Genomic DNA, 19,637 nt, shown 5'->3' on the forward strand with positions numbered 1-19,637 from the left:
CCACACACAACTGATATTGATTAAGAAAGCAAGCATGCAAATTTGGTGCAAAAAAAAATCGAGTACACAGGATTTTCAAGAACATTAGCATTTTGTGGCTCCTGAGTGAGGCTCCAAACATGACTGTGGTATTCATTTATATTCAGAAATTAATCTTCAATCCTTCATTTACATATTTACATTTTATTCCGCGAAGTGTTAAGTGCAAAGAAATAAAAACACCTTTGGTAACACTGTGTTTGGAGAGTCCACTGTAGATGCTTTGTAGTTACTTAATTTTCTTTCAAGTTACACTCAACTAAGTATCTACTAAGTTGGCCATGATTGTCTTTAACTCTAAATCTGGCTCTAATCCTAACCCTGACATTAACCTCAACCCAGAACCTAAATCCAACCGTCACCCTGGTCCCAGCCCTAACCCTGGTCCGAATCCTAACCCTAACCCCACCACTGTTTAGAATCAGTTTCAACAGATAGTTTGTTAGCAATTTGAACATCTGTAGATAATCTATAGGGGACTAGAGTGGACTATCCAAAGAAAGTGAGACCACACCTTCAAGATACATCATCAGAGGGGAGTTTTCCAACTGTTTAAACTGAAACTTCTCACTCTGCAGCACTGCTGGAGGTAACATGTTTACAAAATATGGAACAGACAATGGTCATTTTTTACAAATTGGTCAGATTGTCTGTTTAAAAGTACATATTGAAACTGTTTTGGCCCAGAGGTGGTTTGAATGCTGATGAATGCTACTGACATCACAACAAGGGTTACAAATGCATAGCCTCTGGCTTAATTCCAAAGCTGGCATTGTCACTAATATCGGCCCAAATATTTATATATGACATTGTTTTCCTCTAATTAAATCCGACTAGTCTTTAATACAGTAAATTAAAGGAAATGTACTGATTTGTATGAAACATTTTGAAATGCTAAGTGCCCTCAAATGTTTGATGGGCAGCGTAGAGATGAAATGGAACTGCATAGTGATGATGTGGAGTTGAGCAGTATTAAAAGCCTTTGAGATGGGAAGGTCTGTCTGATTCTCAGAGGAGACTGGCCTGTAGGGAGGGAGAGCAGCGCTAGGAAGGGCATTGAGATGCTTGAAAAGCGACTCTCCTGAGTCTCAGCTCTCGCCATATGACTCATCCTGAGTGTCTGTGATTTCTTTCAGACAGGGATTCCCAGTCAAGTGTGCTTTGAGTCTATGAGTCTGTGTGTGAGCATATTTCAGAGTGAATGTATGTTAGGGCTGCATGGTGTCTAAGTTGGGAAGCTTAATCATGATAATGGCTTTTGCAAAGCTAATATTGCAGAAGGCAATATGCAAATAAGCTTCTAACTAGTTGCGGTGTCTTTTTTCAGGTGCTGTGAGCATCCTAATCTAGGTATTCATGTAAAACGTAAATTGTTTTAGTCAAAATAATCCAGGCCAGTCTAAATGATAGTAAATTAGAACTTTGGATAAGCAATTTAGCTTCTCTCTAGCGCTATATGTTCTCATATTTAAGAACTGTGAACCCTGAAACTCCACCAGAGGACGATGAAGAGCCTGCATTTTACATTTTGGTCGGTTTAGTCCAACGAAGAAAGCGTAGAAAGACTACTAGAGAACTTATAGAGAGGAGAATTTCCACTCTGTAATGTCTTCCGGGTTTCTCAAACGCTAGAGGGCGCTCCTGAGCAAGTCCAAATGAATGGGTTAAGATGGAGCATTTGAGCAATGTTACAGTTTATATATACTTAAACATTTTAATGTAAAAGAATACATTCATTTCCTGAACACAGACCAGCATAAAACATTTTAACACTGCTGATATATTTTAAGAGCTTTTAAACTCGAGTTAAGGCACCTCATGTACATTCATGACGTCAGTGAGCGCAAACAGCTGATAAGCTGCTCCGCTCGCCAACCAATCAGCACTCAGTGGCAGTAATGTTGGCGTCCTGCTGCCCAAAACCTGTTTGCTGTAGAAAAAAAAGGAAACATACAGGTTAGTATTAAAGGAAAGTTCTGGACAAGTGATTAGAAACTATTTTAACTTTTCGTTTTTAGCCGTTTAGCTCCATTTACACCCATTCATCAAGGACTCACTCGCGGTCGCCCTCTGGCATTTTGCAGTGCTGTTTTTTTATATAAGGGGGGAAATAAGAAGTGGCCAGACTCCTCATAAACTGGCTCTGAGACTACTGCAGCCATTTAAAGCAGGGGTGTCAAACTCAACCACCAGAAGTGCCATATAAAAAATCTCAAGAAGTCCATGGGCCAGTGTTTTTATTTCATTTTTACTTAACATTTTGCCATGACTCCAACTGGCCATTGTTCATACAAAATATGCCAAAACTGCAACAGCAAATGGGGCGGCACGGTGGCACAGTAGGTAGCGCTGTCGCCGCACAGCAAGAAGGGCCTGGGTTCGATTCCCGGATGGGCGACCAGGGTCCTTTCTGTGTGGACCCTGTGTGGAGTTTGCCTGTTCTCCCCGTGTCTGCGTGGGTTTCCTCCGGGTACTCCAGTTTCCTCCCACAGTGATTGGACATGCTTAATTGCCCCTAGGTGTGACTGTGTATGTCTGTCTGTCTGCGATGGACTGGCGACCTGTCCAGGGTGTATCCTGCCTTCTGCCCAATGACAGCTGGGATAGGCTCCAGCACCCCACCGTGACCCAGAAGGATAAGCGGTTTAGATGATGTATTTTTGACTAGTATGTATGCAACAGCAAATGGCCCTGAATACTTGAACTATTAAAAAATAATTTAAAATTAAATAAATGATTTTATATCAAGCATTAGGCTACATTAGCTAAAGATAACTGTTAAACCTCTTTAAATTTCCCCAGGAGGAAGGTTTTTAAAACTGCCTGTTTGCTGGAACACCATCCTTTCTTTTTGTGTAACCGCTGGCCTGTATTGTTTGGGGGAAGGGGGTCAGAGCACACATTATGTTGCAGTGCATGCTGGGGATTGTAGTTCAGTTCTTGGTGAAACATGCTCATATTAATAGAAAATTACAATCATTTTTCGGGCTGTGAAGAATTGTACCTCGGGCCTGACTTGTCTTGCAGGCCTTCCACACAGCAGTTTAGAAGAAGAGCAAAGAAAATAGTGCAAAGTGCAGTTATAATACGTATACAATGCTGCAGAAAAGTGCAGATAAACATCGAGCTCAAGCTTATTTTACACTCTACTCATATAGATTTAAGAGAATAACACTTTCAGCATCATTTAGTAAATTTATCGGGTTTGATATTAGTTTTCTAGAGGTGAGGTAAAGTAAGTAAAATAACCAGTTATGATGCTGTTACAGTAATAGTGTTAGCTGAGATAACAGACCATTAGCATTTGTCTGTTTCAACTGACTGTCTTCGTGTAAATTTCAAGACACCCACTATAATGGTGGTCTGGGTATTTTGAAACATGCCTTGCAGACTGAATATCAAATTTGACTTAAATGTCCAACACTAGTCTTTGACCATGTCACATTATTGTTTCACCAATGCAATTTTAATAAATTGCAAAGCATATCACAATTTAATTGCCAATCTAGTATGTAGTATTTTGTGTGTATATTGTACAGCCCTAATGTTTGTGTGTGTGTGAGTGAGTGAGCGAGTGAATGATGAGTGAGTGGGTGAGAGAGGGAGAAGGGAGTGATTGAAAAACAAATTTTCCTGTAGTCTTGGTCTGGAGGGACAAAATTAAAGAAAGGAGGCGGAAGTGAGGAGTGGCCTTGTCTTTTTTCCCCTTTTGATGCAACGCACACTAGAGATTAGCTGTTTCTGCTTATGCAGATTTTGCTCTAACAAATGCATTAAAAGCCCTTTGGGACATGCTGACATTTTACTTGCCATTTCCATGAACCCAATGCTCATGATACGATAATATCGTCGCTGCCTGTCTGATAAAGCGATCATTAGACGTTCTAGTGGCATTTGTCTCAGGAGTCATCTCTTTACATTGCGGGACCCCGGCCTGACAGCAAAAAAATCTTTTTTTATTCGTTGTACTGAATGTGTAATGGAACAGAAATTGTATTTAACCTAATATATAACTACAGAATAGAAAACAAGTCTTGGAATGGGGCTGTAATGTAGCGCTCCTTCTCTCCCTGATAGATTCTACTTTGGGGTTTCTATCAGTCATGCATTAAATTGCTGAACTGGTGGAGGCATCACAGTTCTAGGGTTTGTCACACTTAAGATGACTAAAATGAACCTCAGTCCTTCCATGACCTTGCAGTGGTTTAGAGCTAAAGACTGCACGTTGAACAGACCTACCACAGGGCAAGCAAGCTGTCATTGATAATCCCCTTGTGAAGAGAAAGTCAAGGCAAGTAAAGACTGGTAATGCAATTCTATCTATACTCAGCACACAATGTACACCACAAATGAGTTTTTAGTCTTTCAGACAGAGACAAGGTGTCTAAATAGGCATGTGGATTGCGGGACCAGATGTATGACTTCTGTGGACAACCATGGGAATTTTTGGGTGAAACGTGGATGAGAATGAGGGTTTATTAAGGGTGAAAACAGACTATGAAATTCCAAAACCAGTCCAAGACCTTGAAAGGCAGAGCTCAAAGAGGAGACGATGGGGAGCTCATCAACACTGATGGATGGACACTAAGCCTGTGAATGTAGCACGGCAGAAAGCAGGTGGATGTGTGTTGCATGTGTGGAGAAAAAATGAACAGTACCTCTTGCAAAAGGAACAAGTTCCATTAAACCAGACTTTAGCTTTAGAAGATTTCACTGGGCTACTGCTAAAATATGACAAGACTACCAGCAGCTGTATGTGACCTTTACCATTGTGATGATACAGCCAGGTACAATATGATGTGGAAAGAATTGCCAGCTATGTTTGGGAAAAGACGAGATATCCGATTTGCATTTGAGGTAAATGACTGCACTCCGGCACAGACTAGAGCAGGGATGGGAACCTCGAGTCCTGAAGGGCAAGATTCCTGCATAGTTTGATGATCTAGCACCCCTGATTCAACTCACTACCAGGTTTGGTTGGTGTGCTAAAGCAGGGAACTCACCACACTATGCTTGACTCCAGCCCTCAATTCCTCACCCCTGGACTAGAGGAATTTGGGGTGGGGATTTAGAGGGGTGTACCCTTGTTAGTGGCACAATCCAACATCAAAACTTTAAGACGTGAATTCTCATGAGATCACACATGGCCCCACAAGCCTACCTTAGTGAAGGCTTTTGGCAGTGGGCCAAAAGTGTCATTAACTTATTCATTTCATAAGTTCATCCTTCATTCTGTCTCCAGGAGGGTGATGCTTCTCAACTCTAGGCCAGAAGACCTGATCCAGTGCAGTTTTTTCGCTAGTTCCCCTGCTTTAACACATCCGACTCAGCGTATGGTAATTACCTAATGAGGGCAGGGGAAAAGGTCCCCAAGACTGGGACTGAAAACCACTGAATTAGAGATTCTGCACATTCGCTTTAGGCATACGTATGAGCCAGCTGTGTTATCGTCACATCAACTGTATATAAGGATTCTCTCACTGCAGAGCCCTAATGAGGTATTAATAAGATTTCAAGATAGAAAAGTGTAGTCCTGTGATTAATTTGGCTGAACTCTCAATTTAGCCTGTCCAAATTGCCTCAAAAGTGTTTTATTATGGTTTCTTTCCTATTTGGTGAAACTGGATCCCTCTTCAGTAGCATGGGAAGCATGAGACTTCTGGGACAATCCGTCTGGCCAAGGCAGGCAGTATTAATCAAGCAGGATTTACCCACTATCACAACAAGCAATCAGAGCTTCTAATTTTAGAAATTGATTTTTTTTTTTTCCCTGGTAGCTGAGTAATCGGCGAGAGAAAGAGAGAGAGAGAAAGAAGGGGCGGCTAGGCCGTCTCATGCTGAATGAGTCACTGAGAGCATTTTGATTGTCTCTGCCTTCCTCTCCATCTGGACTCAGCTATACCCAAGGTGTCATTAATAGCTGCCTGTCGGACTGCGTGTCTCTCAGCCTGCCCCAGTTGTTTTGAAATGTAGCAGTTGCATAATATATATTAGAACTGTATGCCACAGGGGAGACAAAACAAGTGGGAAATGGTGTAATTGGGTGGCATTGGCCTACGCCGTTAATGGGCTCTGTTGGCTGCTGAACCTCATATGGCTCTGTGCATGTGTTTGTTTGTCTGTTTGTTTATTTGTCAGGTTTGAAGACGCCATGGTTGGATCTTGCATCAGCTTCTCGCTGTGGCTGTTGACTTTTCTGTTCCCCCAGCCTGCATTGGGCTGGGATGAGTTGGTTGTTCCCACCAGCAAAGGTAAAGTGCGAGGTGTGAAACTGTCTGTACCTGGGAGCAATGGATCTGTGGTGGCCTTTCTGGGCATTCCCTATGCCAAACCTCCGGTGGGTAAACTCCGTTTTAGTCGCCCAGAGCCTGCCGAGGCATGGAGCACGGTATGGGATGCTACAAACTTTTCCAGCTCCTGCTTGCAATATGTGGATGCCAAATTCCCAGGGTTCCCTGGAGCTGAGATGTGGAATCCTAACACTAACCTGAGTGAGGACTGCCTTTACTTGAATGTATGGACTCCTTCCAAGAGGCTTCAAGACCCTGACCAACCCCTAGTCCCAGTCATGGTGTGGATCTATGGTGGGGGATTCATCACAGGCACTGCCTCCCTGGATGTATATGATGGACGATACCTCAGTCAATCTGAACAGGTCGTGGTGGTGTCCATGAATTACAGACTAGGACCTCTGGGATTCTTGGCACTGCCTGGGAGCAAGGATGTTAAGGGGAACGCAGCCTTGTATGACCAGAGGCTTGCACTGAGCTGGGTTGCAGAGAACATTGCTGCATTTGGGGGAAACCCATCTTCCGTGACCCTATTTGGGGAGAGTGCTGGTGCAGGATCTGTTGGGCACCATGTGCTTTCTGTGGGAAGCCACAGCTACTTCAGTCGCGCTATTTTACAGAGTGGTTCCCCTAATGCAGTTTGGGCGGCCGTGGAGGCAGCCGAGGCATGGAACCGATCCTTGACTCTTGCTCAGCTTCTTGACTGCCCACTTGGGCCTTCTTCTAATGAAGTGTTGGCCTGCTTACGTAGTGTGGATCCAAAAAAGATAGTGAACCTCCAGTTCAACGTAATCCATGATGCCATGATTATAAACATACCCTTTCCTCCAACGGTGGATGGCGACTTCCTCCTGGACATGCCGGATGTTTTAATCCAGTCTGGGCGATTCCTGAAGACAGAACTTCTGCTAGGCCTCAACCAGGATGAAGGCCCTTACTTCCTCGTATATGGTGCAAGGGGATTCGACATCCAACACCAGAGTTTGATTAGCAGAGAGCAGTTCCTTGAGGGAGTTGCTTTGAGTCTTCCAGGCTTTAGCGAGATGGCACAGGAGGCCGCTGCTTTCCAATACACTGACTGGACAGATGAGCTGAGTGGGCAGAAAAACAGAGATTCCCTGGGCTGGTTGGTCGGGGACCGCTACTTCTCTTGCCCCTTGCTGGATTTTGCCCGTAGGTATGTGGAGCATGGAGGCAGTGCCCGAGTTTATCTCTTTGACCATCGCTCCAGCTCCAACTCCTGGCCGAAGTGGATGGGAGTGATGCACGGAGATGAAATTGAGTTTGTGTTTGGAATCCCACAGAACAGCTCTCGAGGGTACACTGATGAGGAAGTCGCCATGAGCAGGAGGATAATGAGACACTGGGCCAACTTTGCCAAATCAGGGTGAGTCTGAATACCACTTTTTTGCTGTATTTCTTTGTTCGTTGATACATGCACAGATCCAACTAATACCAGTCTCATTTTAAATCTCAGAATTATATTATAGTAATAATAGGAAGCAAAGACCTTTAGGAAACAGTTGTGTACAAAAATTTGGTTGATTTTGTAAGCGAAAATAAGTTAGCACATCTTCTGCAGAGAACACACAAGTGCACATTTTAATGCACAGTTATTTGTTAAATGTTTGGTCCATTCATCATGAAATTTACACACAATGTAAAGGCCAGCAGGCATTTTCAAATTATGTCAAAAACTGAAAAATGGAGATATGAGGTTTTATTCCGACAGCAGCGATATATCAGATCAATAGAAATTGTGCACTGAAATATGCAGAGATATTTTGATCACTTACAAAATCAACAAAACATACCTTGACCACAGGTATTCAAAGTTTTGCATGCAACTGTTTATGTCTATGTACATGTTAAAGATTAATAGATTATAGCTTATTTAGTTTAATGCATTATAAATCATGCCAGGCATCCACATCACTTCATCTCAGGGTGCAACAAACTGCACCACTTTCCATGTGGCCTCTAAAGCTAAAAGAGCAAAGAAGATCTAAACGAAATCACGTGGGAGTGCTTTGTTGAATGATAAGAAAAATGGATCTCTATAATAATTTATGTTTCAAGTGAATAAAAATAGGCTTGTATTGTGGTTTTAACAGATGTAAGATGAGAGTTTAGTGCATCTAATGTGAAAAAAAAAACATCTTTTGGAAACATCACTGAGCATATGAAGTCAGTAAAATGCTTTTTAGGCCAGCCCAGTGATGATATAATATGGTGAAGCAAAATGATTCCGTGTAGTGCAGTAAACACATTATATAGCTCTGGTTTGCGAGATATTTTGTGTGAATAATTGCTGTATTTTTTTAAGTATTGACAGACTAATAATTTCAGACAAGTTTTAATGTTTACTGACGGAGGTTAGTGACAGACTTTCGCCAGTGCTGAGAGCAATCTGGTATTATTCAGTTTGCAGTTCGCACACGCCACCAGCTCCATGGGATCTAAGTATTTTGTGACCGTGTACCAAAGCCCATCAACAGCAAACAAGATCAGAGCATCACGCACTGAAGTTTATCTTCCACAATGAAATAGAGTGACTTGCTTTGTATGCTTAATGAAATTGGCTCGAGTGTGTCCGTGTTGTGTTTCCAGAGTTGACGTGTTTAAGATTTGAAGCCCTCGGATTTAGAAGGCCACAAGCTGTCCTTTACCAGGGCATGTAAACGTCTTAGCTATTGAATTGTTTCATTGATTCTTTCTGAAGGCTATGTTGCTGAGGTGCAGTAATGTATTGATGTAACTTGGCTCTGTACATAAACTGACCTTTGGGTTGATTTTCGCTTGTTTTGTTTTGCTGTTTTTGTTTTTGTTTTTTTGTTTTTTTCCCAAGGAATCCGAGTGCCGAGGGATCTGCATGGCCGCCTTTCACGGTGGAGCAGCAGGAGTATGTTACACTGAATACAAACCCACCACAAACGCTCAGGATGCTCCGGGCTCAGCAGTGCAAGTTCTGGGACAGCTTCCTACCTAAACTACAACATGTCACTGGTGAGGGAGTGGTGGAGTGACAGCACTAACTAACACACAAACACTCACAGACGCTGTATGGGTCCATCCCTAGAGAGCTGCCTCACGCCTCACGGCCTACACAGACAGCTGTCTAAGTAGGCAGAATTTTCACCAAAATGGAACCTTAAAATATACTGAGGGACTCTAGTAAGTTACATCACTAATCATTCCCACTACCTGTACGGATACCTCAGCCGTCAGCATCGCTGTAGTGGTCGAGCAGTTTTTTGTTTGTCAACACTTCTGGAGAAGGAGCCATCTATCAACAGATAAGCCTGCAGTCTTAAAAATAAAGGTGCCAAAAGGGATTCAGGGGGCAATTTATTTTGAGTGGTCCTTATTAGATGAAACAAACACTCAACACACTTTCAGTCAAAAATATATGAGGGTTATGATTAGGTTTTGGGTTGAGATTAAGGTTATGGTTAGGATTAAGGCCAGGTTGAGGGTTGGTTTTGGTTTGAGGTTAAGGTTAGGATTAGGATTAGGGCCAGCGTGAGGGCTAGGATTAGGTTTTGCGTTGATCTTAAAGTTAGGGTCAGGATTAGGTTTTGGGTTGAGGTTAAGGTTAGGATTAGGATTAGGGCCAGCGTGAGGGCTAGGATTAGGTTTTGCGTTGATCTTAAAGTTAGGGTCAGGATTAGGTTTTGGGTTGAGGTTAAGGTTAGGATTAGGATTAGGGCCAGGGTTAGGGTCAGGATTAGGTTTTGGGTTGAGGTTAAGGTTAGGATTAGGATTAGGGCCAGGGTTAGGGTCAGGATTAGGTTTTGGGTTGAGGTTAAGGTTAGGATTAGGATTAGGGCCAGCATGAGGGTAAGGATTAGGTTTTGGGTTGAGGTTAAGGTTAGGATTAGGATTAGGTCCAGGGTGAGAGTTGGTTTTGGGTTGAGGTTAAGGTTATGGTTAGATTAGGTCCAGGGTGAGGGTTAGGATTAGGTTTTGGGTTAAGGTTGGGGTTAGGATTAGGGCCAGGGTTAGGGTTAGGTTTTGGGTAAGGTTGAGTAAGATTAGGTTTTGCATAATGGAAGTAACATATTAATAACACATCTTCTTAATGTAAGTAATGTATCAACAGAACATCTACAAGATATTTACTTAATTGTATTCAGATGCTTCACTACTGCTACTTCACTGATTTATTAATCATCTACACCACTCCAAATAAAGAGGAGGTACTATTTGGTTGGTGGATCATTCTCAGCACTGCAGTAACACTGACGTGGTGGTGGTGTGTTAGTGTGTGTTGCGCTGGTCTGAGTGGATCAGACACAGCAGTGCTGCTGGAGTTTTTAAACACCTCAGTGTCACTGCTGGACTGAGAATAGTCCACCAACCAAAAATATCCAGCCAACAGCGTCCTGTGGGCAGCGTCCTGTGACCACTGATGAAGGACTAGAGGATGACCAACACAAACTGTGCAGCAGCAGATGAGCTATCGTCTCTGACTTTACATCTACAAGGTGGACTGACAAGGTAGGAGTGTCTAATGGAGTGGACAGTGAGTGGACACAGTGTTCAAAAACTCCAGCACACACTAACACACCACCACCATGTCAGTGTTACTGCAGTGCTGAGAATGATCCACCACCCAAATAGTACCTGCTCTGTGAGGGTCCATGGGGGTCCTGACCACTGAAGAACAGGGTAAAAGGGGGCTAACAAAGTCTGCAGAGAAACAGATGGACTACAGTCTGTAACTGTAGAACTACAAAGTGCACCTATATAGTAAGTGGAGCTGATAAAATGGACAGTGAGCGTAGAAACAAGGAGGTGGTCATAATGTTATGCCTGATCGATGTGCCTTAATGCAACTGCAACAATGCGCATGCTGCTCATAGCCCCGCCCACTAACTCTTCACTTGTTTTTCACCGTCCTCCCGTGCTAAGGAAACTCACAAAATGGAGCACAACAAGCTGCTCAAACTGTACATATTCTGCTGGATTTACTAATCAGCTGCACTGCCCACTTTTTGCACGATCCCTTCCACGTCCCTCTCCAAATGCATATGCATGAGGAGGAGAGGTGTATTTTGCATTTTACCCTGCACACCATCCTATAACCTGGCACTCTGCTGCTAGCTGTGTGTCTCAGTCCCTCCCAGACTTTAAGGGCATTTCTGCGGCCCTGCGCCTTGGAGATCCCCCCCCCACCCCCACCCCTGCATGCTCCTGGAGCTCCGGGCTGAGCTGGAGAAAGCCTGTGTAGGAGCAAGGTCAACTCCTGCTTCACAGCACGGCAGTTATTAGAACATGAATAATACCTCGGCCCTCCTCAGCACGCTGATTATGCAGACACGACGCTCGGCCCTCGCTTTTTTTGAAGCTGGAAAATGATGAATTCCGTGTTTTTTTTTTAAACATTTTCACATGCATTTTGAATTCCACAGCCCCTGAGGGAATGTTTCAGGTCAGGGTGTTTGGTTATTCAACTATTTAGTCAGCGAGAAGTTGCTGGAAAAGATAAGGAGAGCATTGCTGTGTGAAGTCTCCGCTTATTTAGTTTCGTAACGAACGTGTGAGGTCGCTTGGTCGAGCATTACGTCACTCCCTAACCACCGTATGAAGGCTTTTCCTGTGAAAACAGACCATATTTGAGCTGGAAAAAAAGCCTTTTGCTATAGTTAGCTTGCTCATTTAAACCATTTGAACTAAGTGTGATGCTCTTCTGCTGTTTGTTGCCCTGGGGCGGAGGCTGCACGCTCTAAGTGCTGTACTAAAAGGAAGAGCGCAACATTATTCTGAGTGCTTTGTGCTGGAAGGTGTTGCTTGTAAATTTAAAGGGCTCTAGTGCTCGCCACAATTGCTCTCGCGAGCCTTAGTCGCTGGTTTAAAACCAGCTTTTTTGGGTATCATCACAAACTAAAGCGCTGGAAACTTGTTTTGCGGTTTTATCAGGTTTTGGAGGTCCTTGCAAGGTGGCGTTTAATAGCGTACAGGATTGCAACGCTCGAGATGGGCGACAGAACGGAGGAGTACAGCTGGAGTTCCAGGCAGTGCAATCTTAGGGAGCGGAATTGAATTTGACACCGAGATGGAATGAATCAATTCTGTTTTGCGCCTTGGTGAACAACTGCAAACAGCTTTGCTCGAAAGAGCTTTGCCTTGTTTATTTATTAGAGCGCACACACATACCATTCACTTGTAAACTGACCAGACCTTCACCTGATTTTAAATATTACTGCTGTGTGTCTTTTCATTCATTACTTTTTAAAGGGGAATTTCAGAAATTTGTTACATTTCTGCATAATTAAAAGGGCAAGATGTGAAGCGGTTTGGGGTGAAATGCTCCGTTCTAGAGAAATGAGTCAGAATTGTTCACAGTGGTGGTGATAGGAACCAGATGTCCACCTCTAAAAGCTCCCTCACAGAAAGTTACTACATGAAATGGTTAGGAATTCACTGCCTGATGACTGAGACACTGTTTTATGGCAGTTTTGAGGAGATTTTGACGTATTTTTCTAGATTTACCACTATTTTACCACTCAACATTACTAGTGAAGCACCAAAATGAGAATTTAAAAACAAAATTCAAACTGAAGCCAAACAAAAACAAAACAAAAAAAAAAACAATAAACACAGTTTACGCAAAATAAGCTTACTAAAATTCGCTTACTAAAATTATTATAGTATTTAGGCTGGAGCATGTGCCATGAAAAAACAACAGTTGGTCATTCAAGGCAATGACTTTCATTATTTTTAGTTATTCTTTTGTACAGTTATTTATGAATTTTTACATCATTGAAAAGCTATGTGAGCAAGCCGACAGGGACTTTCTGCTTCTGTTGTTTTGCTGTATGTGTTGTAGAAGCTGTGAAATAGTTACACGTGACTGATATTTTCACTGTTGATCTACTACCACTCAAACAGTTTGAACATGTCTGTGCTGGGGATATGCACAGGTACTCGAGCACTCGGTTAACCGGTCAAGGTGGCAGTATTTTAATAGAATGCAAAGCATAAAGGTTTTGCTTATATTTGTGAGTCAGCATATTATACTTTGCTATTCTGAAACACGAGCGCTTTAACATGAGCACGAAGGATACACTGTTAATGATGTAAGAAGGCAGAGATCACAAACTAACCACTCTAGCTGATGTTAACTGGCTCCAGAAACACTCTCACTCATCATCTAGGCTGCTTATCCTCCTGGGTCGCGGGGGGTGCTGTAGCCCAGCCCAGTGCTCATTGGGCAGAAGGGAGGAAACACCCTGGAGAGGTTAGCTGCAGAAACAGTGGAAATATATTTACCTAAAAGGTTTACATGTTTCACCTCATCCACTGAGGAGAAAAATATTATCTGTCGAAGGCGTTGAGTCCTCATCAGCATCCAGTGTTGTTCCATTTAGATCTAGTACACTAGAAATAAAGGAGAAATAAAGGTTCTGTGCAGGTACATTTCTCGTTCATCAAGGTACAAACAATGTAAATGTTCCCTCAAAGGTACAACAGTGGATTTAAGGTCTGATTGTGAACCTTAAACATAAACAGAACAGTAAAATAAAAAGCCTGGAGACGAGACGGGGTGTGTGGAGTTAATACAACTTAGAAAATATAATTTCAATGCATTATGGTACAATTATGTTCCCTGACTAAAGGGATTGAGATGGACCCTTGAGGGCACCCCCCAGTGACAAGAGGGGCACTGACCCAGTGACGATTTTCTACCTTTTTTTTTTTGAGAGTGTAGCTCATCTGAGTGAACCTTGATCAAACACAGACACCTAACATCTTCCGCTATTTTTGAATGATAAAACAATATGTTTTGAAATGTAATCCCCGCCTTGCGCTGCCATGTACAAAGGTAAGCCACAGCCTTACATTAATTTTGTCCAAAATTATTTTTTTTTAATCTTTAGATCTTAATACTTCATTATATCTATTATAACTTTTTCATCAATATTTTTTTTTTTCTCTTTCTGTGGCTACAATTTTGATGTAACCCTAAACATCCCATCTCATCTCATCTCATGTAGGTTCACTGGTGGTTCTGGATAGTAAATAAAATGGCCATATTTGTGCTGTAGTCATGGCGACCCCTGGTTCCTATCACCACCGCTGTAAAGACATCTAAACCATTTCACACCAAACCACTCTGAATGACTCAGTTTACATCTCAACCACTGAATTCTGTAGAAATGTTGAAAAATCGGTGGACTTCCCCTTTAAGGTCGGGATCTATTACTACACAACAGTAACTGTGTTTTTCTCACCATGTACTGCAGTGTACAGCATGCAGCATGCGAATACATTAGTTTTAGCGTAAAATACGACTATAAGGTGATTGCTGCTTGAGCGGTTCTGGCCGCATGATCAGATTGCATATGGCTTTATGTATATGCTGTGTTTATTATTTATATATGCTGACCACTTATGCATTCTCCCCTGTTCTCTTCTCTTCCTTCTGTCATATTTTCGTTCTTGCGCTCTCCCTCTTTTTTCCTCTCTCACTCTCGGAGTGGCATTCTGTTGCTAGGCAATTGATGAGTCCTCATGCTTAGCAATGTTGTTCCACGTCTTACTGAAGAGGGGCTAAAAATGTAACACTGTAATTGCCTTTCCAACATCACTAATTCACCTGCAGAAAAAAGAGAGAAAAATATGGAGCAACAGCTTGATAACAGTGCTGATATTGATCTGCTCCACTCTATGACACCTGCACAGTGCCATGATTGCGCTACACTGTGGTGCAAAAAAAGCAGGTATAACACATGCTGACTGATATAGACACAACAGTAACTTGCAATTCAGTTGGTACATTCAAGGTGCAAAATATAGGGGGCTGTGGGGGGTCCAGGACCCCCTATTTAATCTCTTGGCCCCCTGAATATCTTAAAATCAAAGATAAACTTATGCTGCCTGGTACGAAAAATAGACGTTGGAATATAAACTCCGAAAAAGGTCACTGTTTAGCTGCTTCACCCATGAAATGGTAAACTTCTGTCTTTGGTCTTCTGAACTACCTAGAGATACAGCACTACTCGGCCTCAGGGTGGCGCTGTAGCAAACTGGTTCAACCAATTGGTCCTTTATAGCCTAGCAATTACAACGTTTCCAAAAGGAAAACTGTTCAATTAAACATTTTCTGCCACTGTAGTGCCGCTATGGTGAGTGAGTTAGCTGCCAACCAGTGCCTGAAATAGCCAGCCAACATGGGCCCCTCAAATACCAATGGGTATTTCTCACACTGAGTACGTTTTGCCATTGCATTGTACCTTGCAAAATATTTAGAAGCTAGGAATGTCAAAGTTAATGTGTTAATAAAGTGGCAACGGGATAAATTATTAATGCTGCTCTTTTCGTTTTAAAGCCGTTGACGTATTCTCCTAATTTGACCCTTCGACCCTTCCATAGTAGTGCAGGCTGGAGCCCAGCTACAGCGCGCTGTATGTTCCAATCATACTGTAGTCCTCTCATCAAAATACAGCTTTTAAAAGGCTTTTAAAGTGAAGATAAATCAATGAGCAGCAAACTGACAAAAGCAGCAGCAAAGCTGAGCTCCAGTTCCCCTCGAGATCCTCCACTGGAATCCACAAGCTGTTGCTTTTGTTAGCTTGCTGCTGGTTGAGTTTTCCATAGTCCTCCTGTGAACCCTGTCCAGCTGAAGGTTTTGCTTTAAAAGCCATTTAAAAGCTGTATTTTAATGAGAGGCCTACAATCACCAACTATATCGTAGGAACATACAGTGCGCTGCAGGAGAACTATGGATAAATCAACCAGCTGCAAACTAACGAAAGCAGCAGCTGGGTGGAGCTCCAGTTCCCTCGAGATCCTCCACTGTAACAAGAACAAGAGTGAATGAGGCACGATTTACCAGTATGAACTGCCAGATCGACTGGTCGATCGTGATCAATGTATTGGGCCCCCCTGATATATATCATACACACTCATTGGTTGGAACATGCAGACACTATTGATCTTTGGGTAATGAAAACTGGCAACTGCATTCTGTCTGTGCAAATCATGTGATCATGTTCAGGCTCTGCGTTCATGTGATGAATATAATGTTAATTAATTATTGAAGGTGATAAAAACATCCTAATGAGGCTTATTTCGTCCAGTCATACAGCTACAACAACATGCACTGCTTTAAATGGAAACAGTTGTTCTTTAGGGCAGAATGTGATTAATCGCTTTGTGTAATTAATAATAATCATGATTAACTACACAAATTAATGTCATTAATCATTATTTTACGAGTTTAACAGCCTGGTTAACTTGTTCGGTCCATTAACCTTTAATTACTTGATTAATCATTAATATAATTAGTGGATTTGTATAATATGTAATGCCATTCATAATGACAGCCCTACACACCACACAGCAAAGTAGTTAGTGACCAGTTAGATGTCACTATTTTGAAGGCAGTCATTGCAGTAACAATAAATAAATATATTTGTTTTTTTATATAAATATATATAAAAATAAATATATTGTGCATCTAACTTTTAAAGGGGCATTCAGCCTAAAACTAGAATTTAATAATTGGCATGTTAGCATGTTAGCATTAACATAGAACATACAGTATCCCTCAGTCAGTTAATTTACAGTTTAATTTAATTTCCATGTTTTCGTTCATCACTGATGTTTCACTACAATACCCAGCATGCATCATGTACAGTCATCATACGGCCATTGGGAATCCCTGCGCTGTCAATCAATCCTGACAGCTAGCCTAGCTACGGAGCTATAGGCTAATGAATACAACCAAGCCAGCATTAGAGTTCAGTTGTATGCAAAAAGTTTGCGCACCCCTGGTCAAAGTCCATGTTTGGTTGATTTTCTGAGTGTAAATAAGTAACACATCCTCTACAGAGACACACTTCTGCACATTTTAATACACAAATACTGTTTATTAATTGAATTTAACAAACAAGGGGAAAGAAAATGAAACGTACACTGTGGCCTGTGGAAAAGTTATGGCACATTTTATGTTTTATATTTCATATTTTTCCACCACTACAGTCTGGTACAAGAGGTGAAGACGGGTGAAGAGGGAGCTGAGCCATAAGGCGAAGCTCTCTTTTTACTGGTCAGTCTATATTCCAACCCTCACCTGTGGTCTTGAGCTTTGAGTAATGACCGAAAGAATGAGATCATGAATACAAGTGGTGGAAATGAGCTTTCTCCGCAGGGTGGCGGGCTACACTCTACTTGATAGGGTGAGGAGCTCAGAGTAGAGCTACATATTATGGACATATTAAGATTATTTAGTTTTAGGATGAAAGAAATCGACTATTTAAAAATGTATCCACCTGTATTCCCACTCCCAACGGAGAATCTGCTGTCGACCAGCCAGTGGGGAGCGTTTCTGACACCCGTTCCAGTTCACACATTAAGAACGGCGTGTGGACGTTGTATGTCCAAGGCCGCAACCCTGAGAAATGGATGCAGTGTTTGGCTGTCTGGAAGGCTGGATCTAGTCGTTATTGTAGGGAAGGATGCTGTGAAGGGTGCTGAGACAGCTGTGCAGCCGGAGAGCAGGAAAAAATAAATAAATAAAATGAAAAACAGTCAGAGTGGCTTTATGCTCATAGTCCATAGGAGGGTTACCATAGCAATAGAGATACAGAGCAATACACAGGCAATTCAAATGGGGAACTGGCTGATTGTTTGTCTTGTTTTCTTGATATTTTTTTTTTTCTGAAAATTAATCTCCTCTCCTCTCCTATAGTGAGTATCGATGAGGTGGAGTTTCAGTGGAAGACTCAGTTTCATCGCTGGCTTTCTTACATGCTGGACTGGAAGAATCAATTTAACGACTACAGCTCGGTGAAAAAGCAGCAGTGTGAGAACCTTTAATGTCAGCGCCGCTTTTCTTCTCAAGCACCGGCCAGCGCACTTTACGAGTCAATACAGCTACAAAAGCCAATGCGCGCACATGACGGGGGACTCTGTGTTCTTTCATACGCTTCGACTGTAGCTGTACATACATCTTTATAAGTATGTGCCTTTCTCCCTCACTCGACCACACAGTCAATAGAGCCTCAAGCTAGGCTGTGTTGCTTAATATAGTAAGTATATATCAGTTTCTGCCAGAGTTTATCATGAAACATTTATTATTTGGCCACTGAACTGAGTATGCTTGAACATACCATAACTATCGATTTCCTAACTGGTTTATTTTTATTGTAACATTAATTTAATAGAGCCTGTTCTTGTACGCTTTGTTTTGTGTGGTGTTTTTTTGTGAGTTTTAGTAGTTAGAGACATGTGATCAATGTTAAATTGATATTTAAGAGCCTTTAAGGAACCTGAGGGGTAGCTTAGACTTTTAAGCAATCATATCATCATTGATGAATACATTATTAAACAGGAATCAGAATTCATATGAAGTTCAGTTATTTCCTTTTTGGAAGTTGCAAGGCATTACTTTAGTTTTATCATGCTATTCAGCTGTAATTATGTAATTATGTAGGTAATTACATAGTTATTAACCCATTAATTCCATTTACACTTGATTTTAGATCTTTATTAAGGTTGATTCTGTACTTTTGACTTTTTTTTACTTTGTTTTGATGTCAAAAATGTGAATTATTGTTTTATTTTTGTTATTTTTATTACAATAACCACTTCAACATTGCAGATTAAAATACTATAAACTAGACAACAAAAAGTACTTTTAGATATTGTTCAATATTTGACAGATTTTGCCAACATGATGAAAATGTTAAAGCATAAATCATACATTATAATTATTAGTAGTCTTTTTATCATTATCTGCCTGGAGATGTGATTGTCACTTTTGAAATATAAGTTGTTCTGGATATGAATTATGTCATACCTTCATACAGTCACTCAAACACTTTTTAACATTTCTTCATTTTTTGCAGCTTCCTATTAATTATTATGCTCATTTAAATCATTATTTGCAATGATATATATATATATATATATTCATGTGAGTTGCCCAGGACTAGCATATTAGAATCATTTCTCTAGATTCATATTGCTTTTGTCATATTGAAAACAGTGAGTGTGTTTACATGCACTTAATAATCCAATAACTGCAGAAAATCAGATTTTGTCAGTAATCTGATCAATGCGTTTACATGCACTTGAGTAATCAGATAATGGGGAAACTTTGGGTCTACATGAGTCAGACAGTAATTAGATTTCTGCTTTGATGTAATCGTAATGTAAAACTCAAACTTCATGCCGCGGCTTATTTTTAAAACATTGCGTCACTTTACCTGAAAATATGAACATTCATCATCTAGAAGATGAAGAATATTTAAATCCTTGATTTCGTTAAGCATGTGTTTGCTTTCAGTGTCGCTCCAA

At 41.4% G+C, this 19,637-nt stretch overlaps 1 protein-coding gene across 1 annotated transcript in view; it reads left to right on the plus strand.

Annotated features, from left to right (window-relative positions):
* LOC118818380 (cholinesterase-like) overlaps positions 1–19,191 on the plus strand; it is a 34,922-nt gene extending 15,731 nt beyond the window's left edge. The window contains exons 2-4 of the mRNA XM_036585631.1: positions 6,178–7,716; positions 9,178–9,335; positions 18,028–19,191. Of these exons, the coding sequence (XP_036441524.1) occupies positions 6,191–7,716; positions 9,178–9,335; positions 18,028–18,155 (1,812 nt within the window). The 5' untranslated portion in view covers positions 6,178–6,190 and the 3' untranslated portion in view covers positions 18,156–19,191. The remainder of the gene's footprint in view (positions 1–6,177; positions 7,717–9,177; positions 9,336–18,027) is intronic.
* Positions 19,192–19,637: the final 446 nt, after the last annotated feature.

The sequence above is a fragment of the Colossoma macropomum genome, unplaced genomic scaffold (genome assembly GCF_904425465.1).
Source record: "Colossoma macropomum unplaced genomic scaffold, Colossoma_macropomum, whole genome shotgun sequence".
NCBI lineage: Eukaryota > Metazoa > Chordata > Actinopteri > Characiformes > Serrasalmidae > Colossoma > Colossoma macropomum.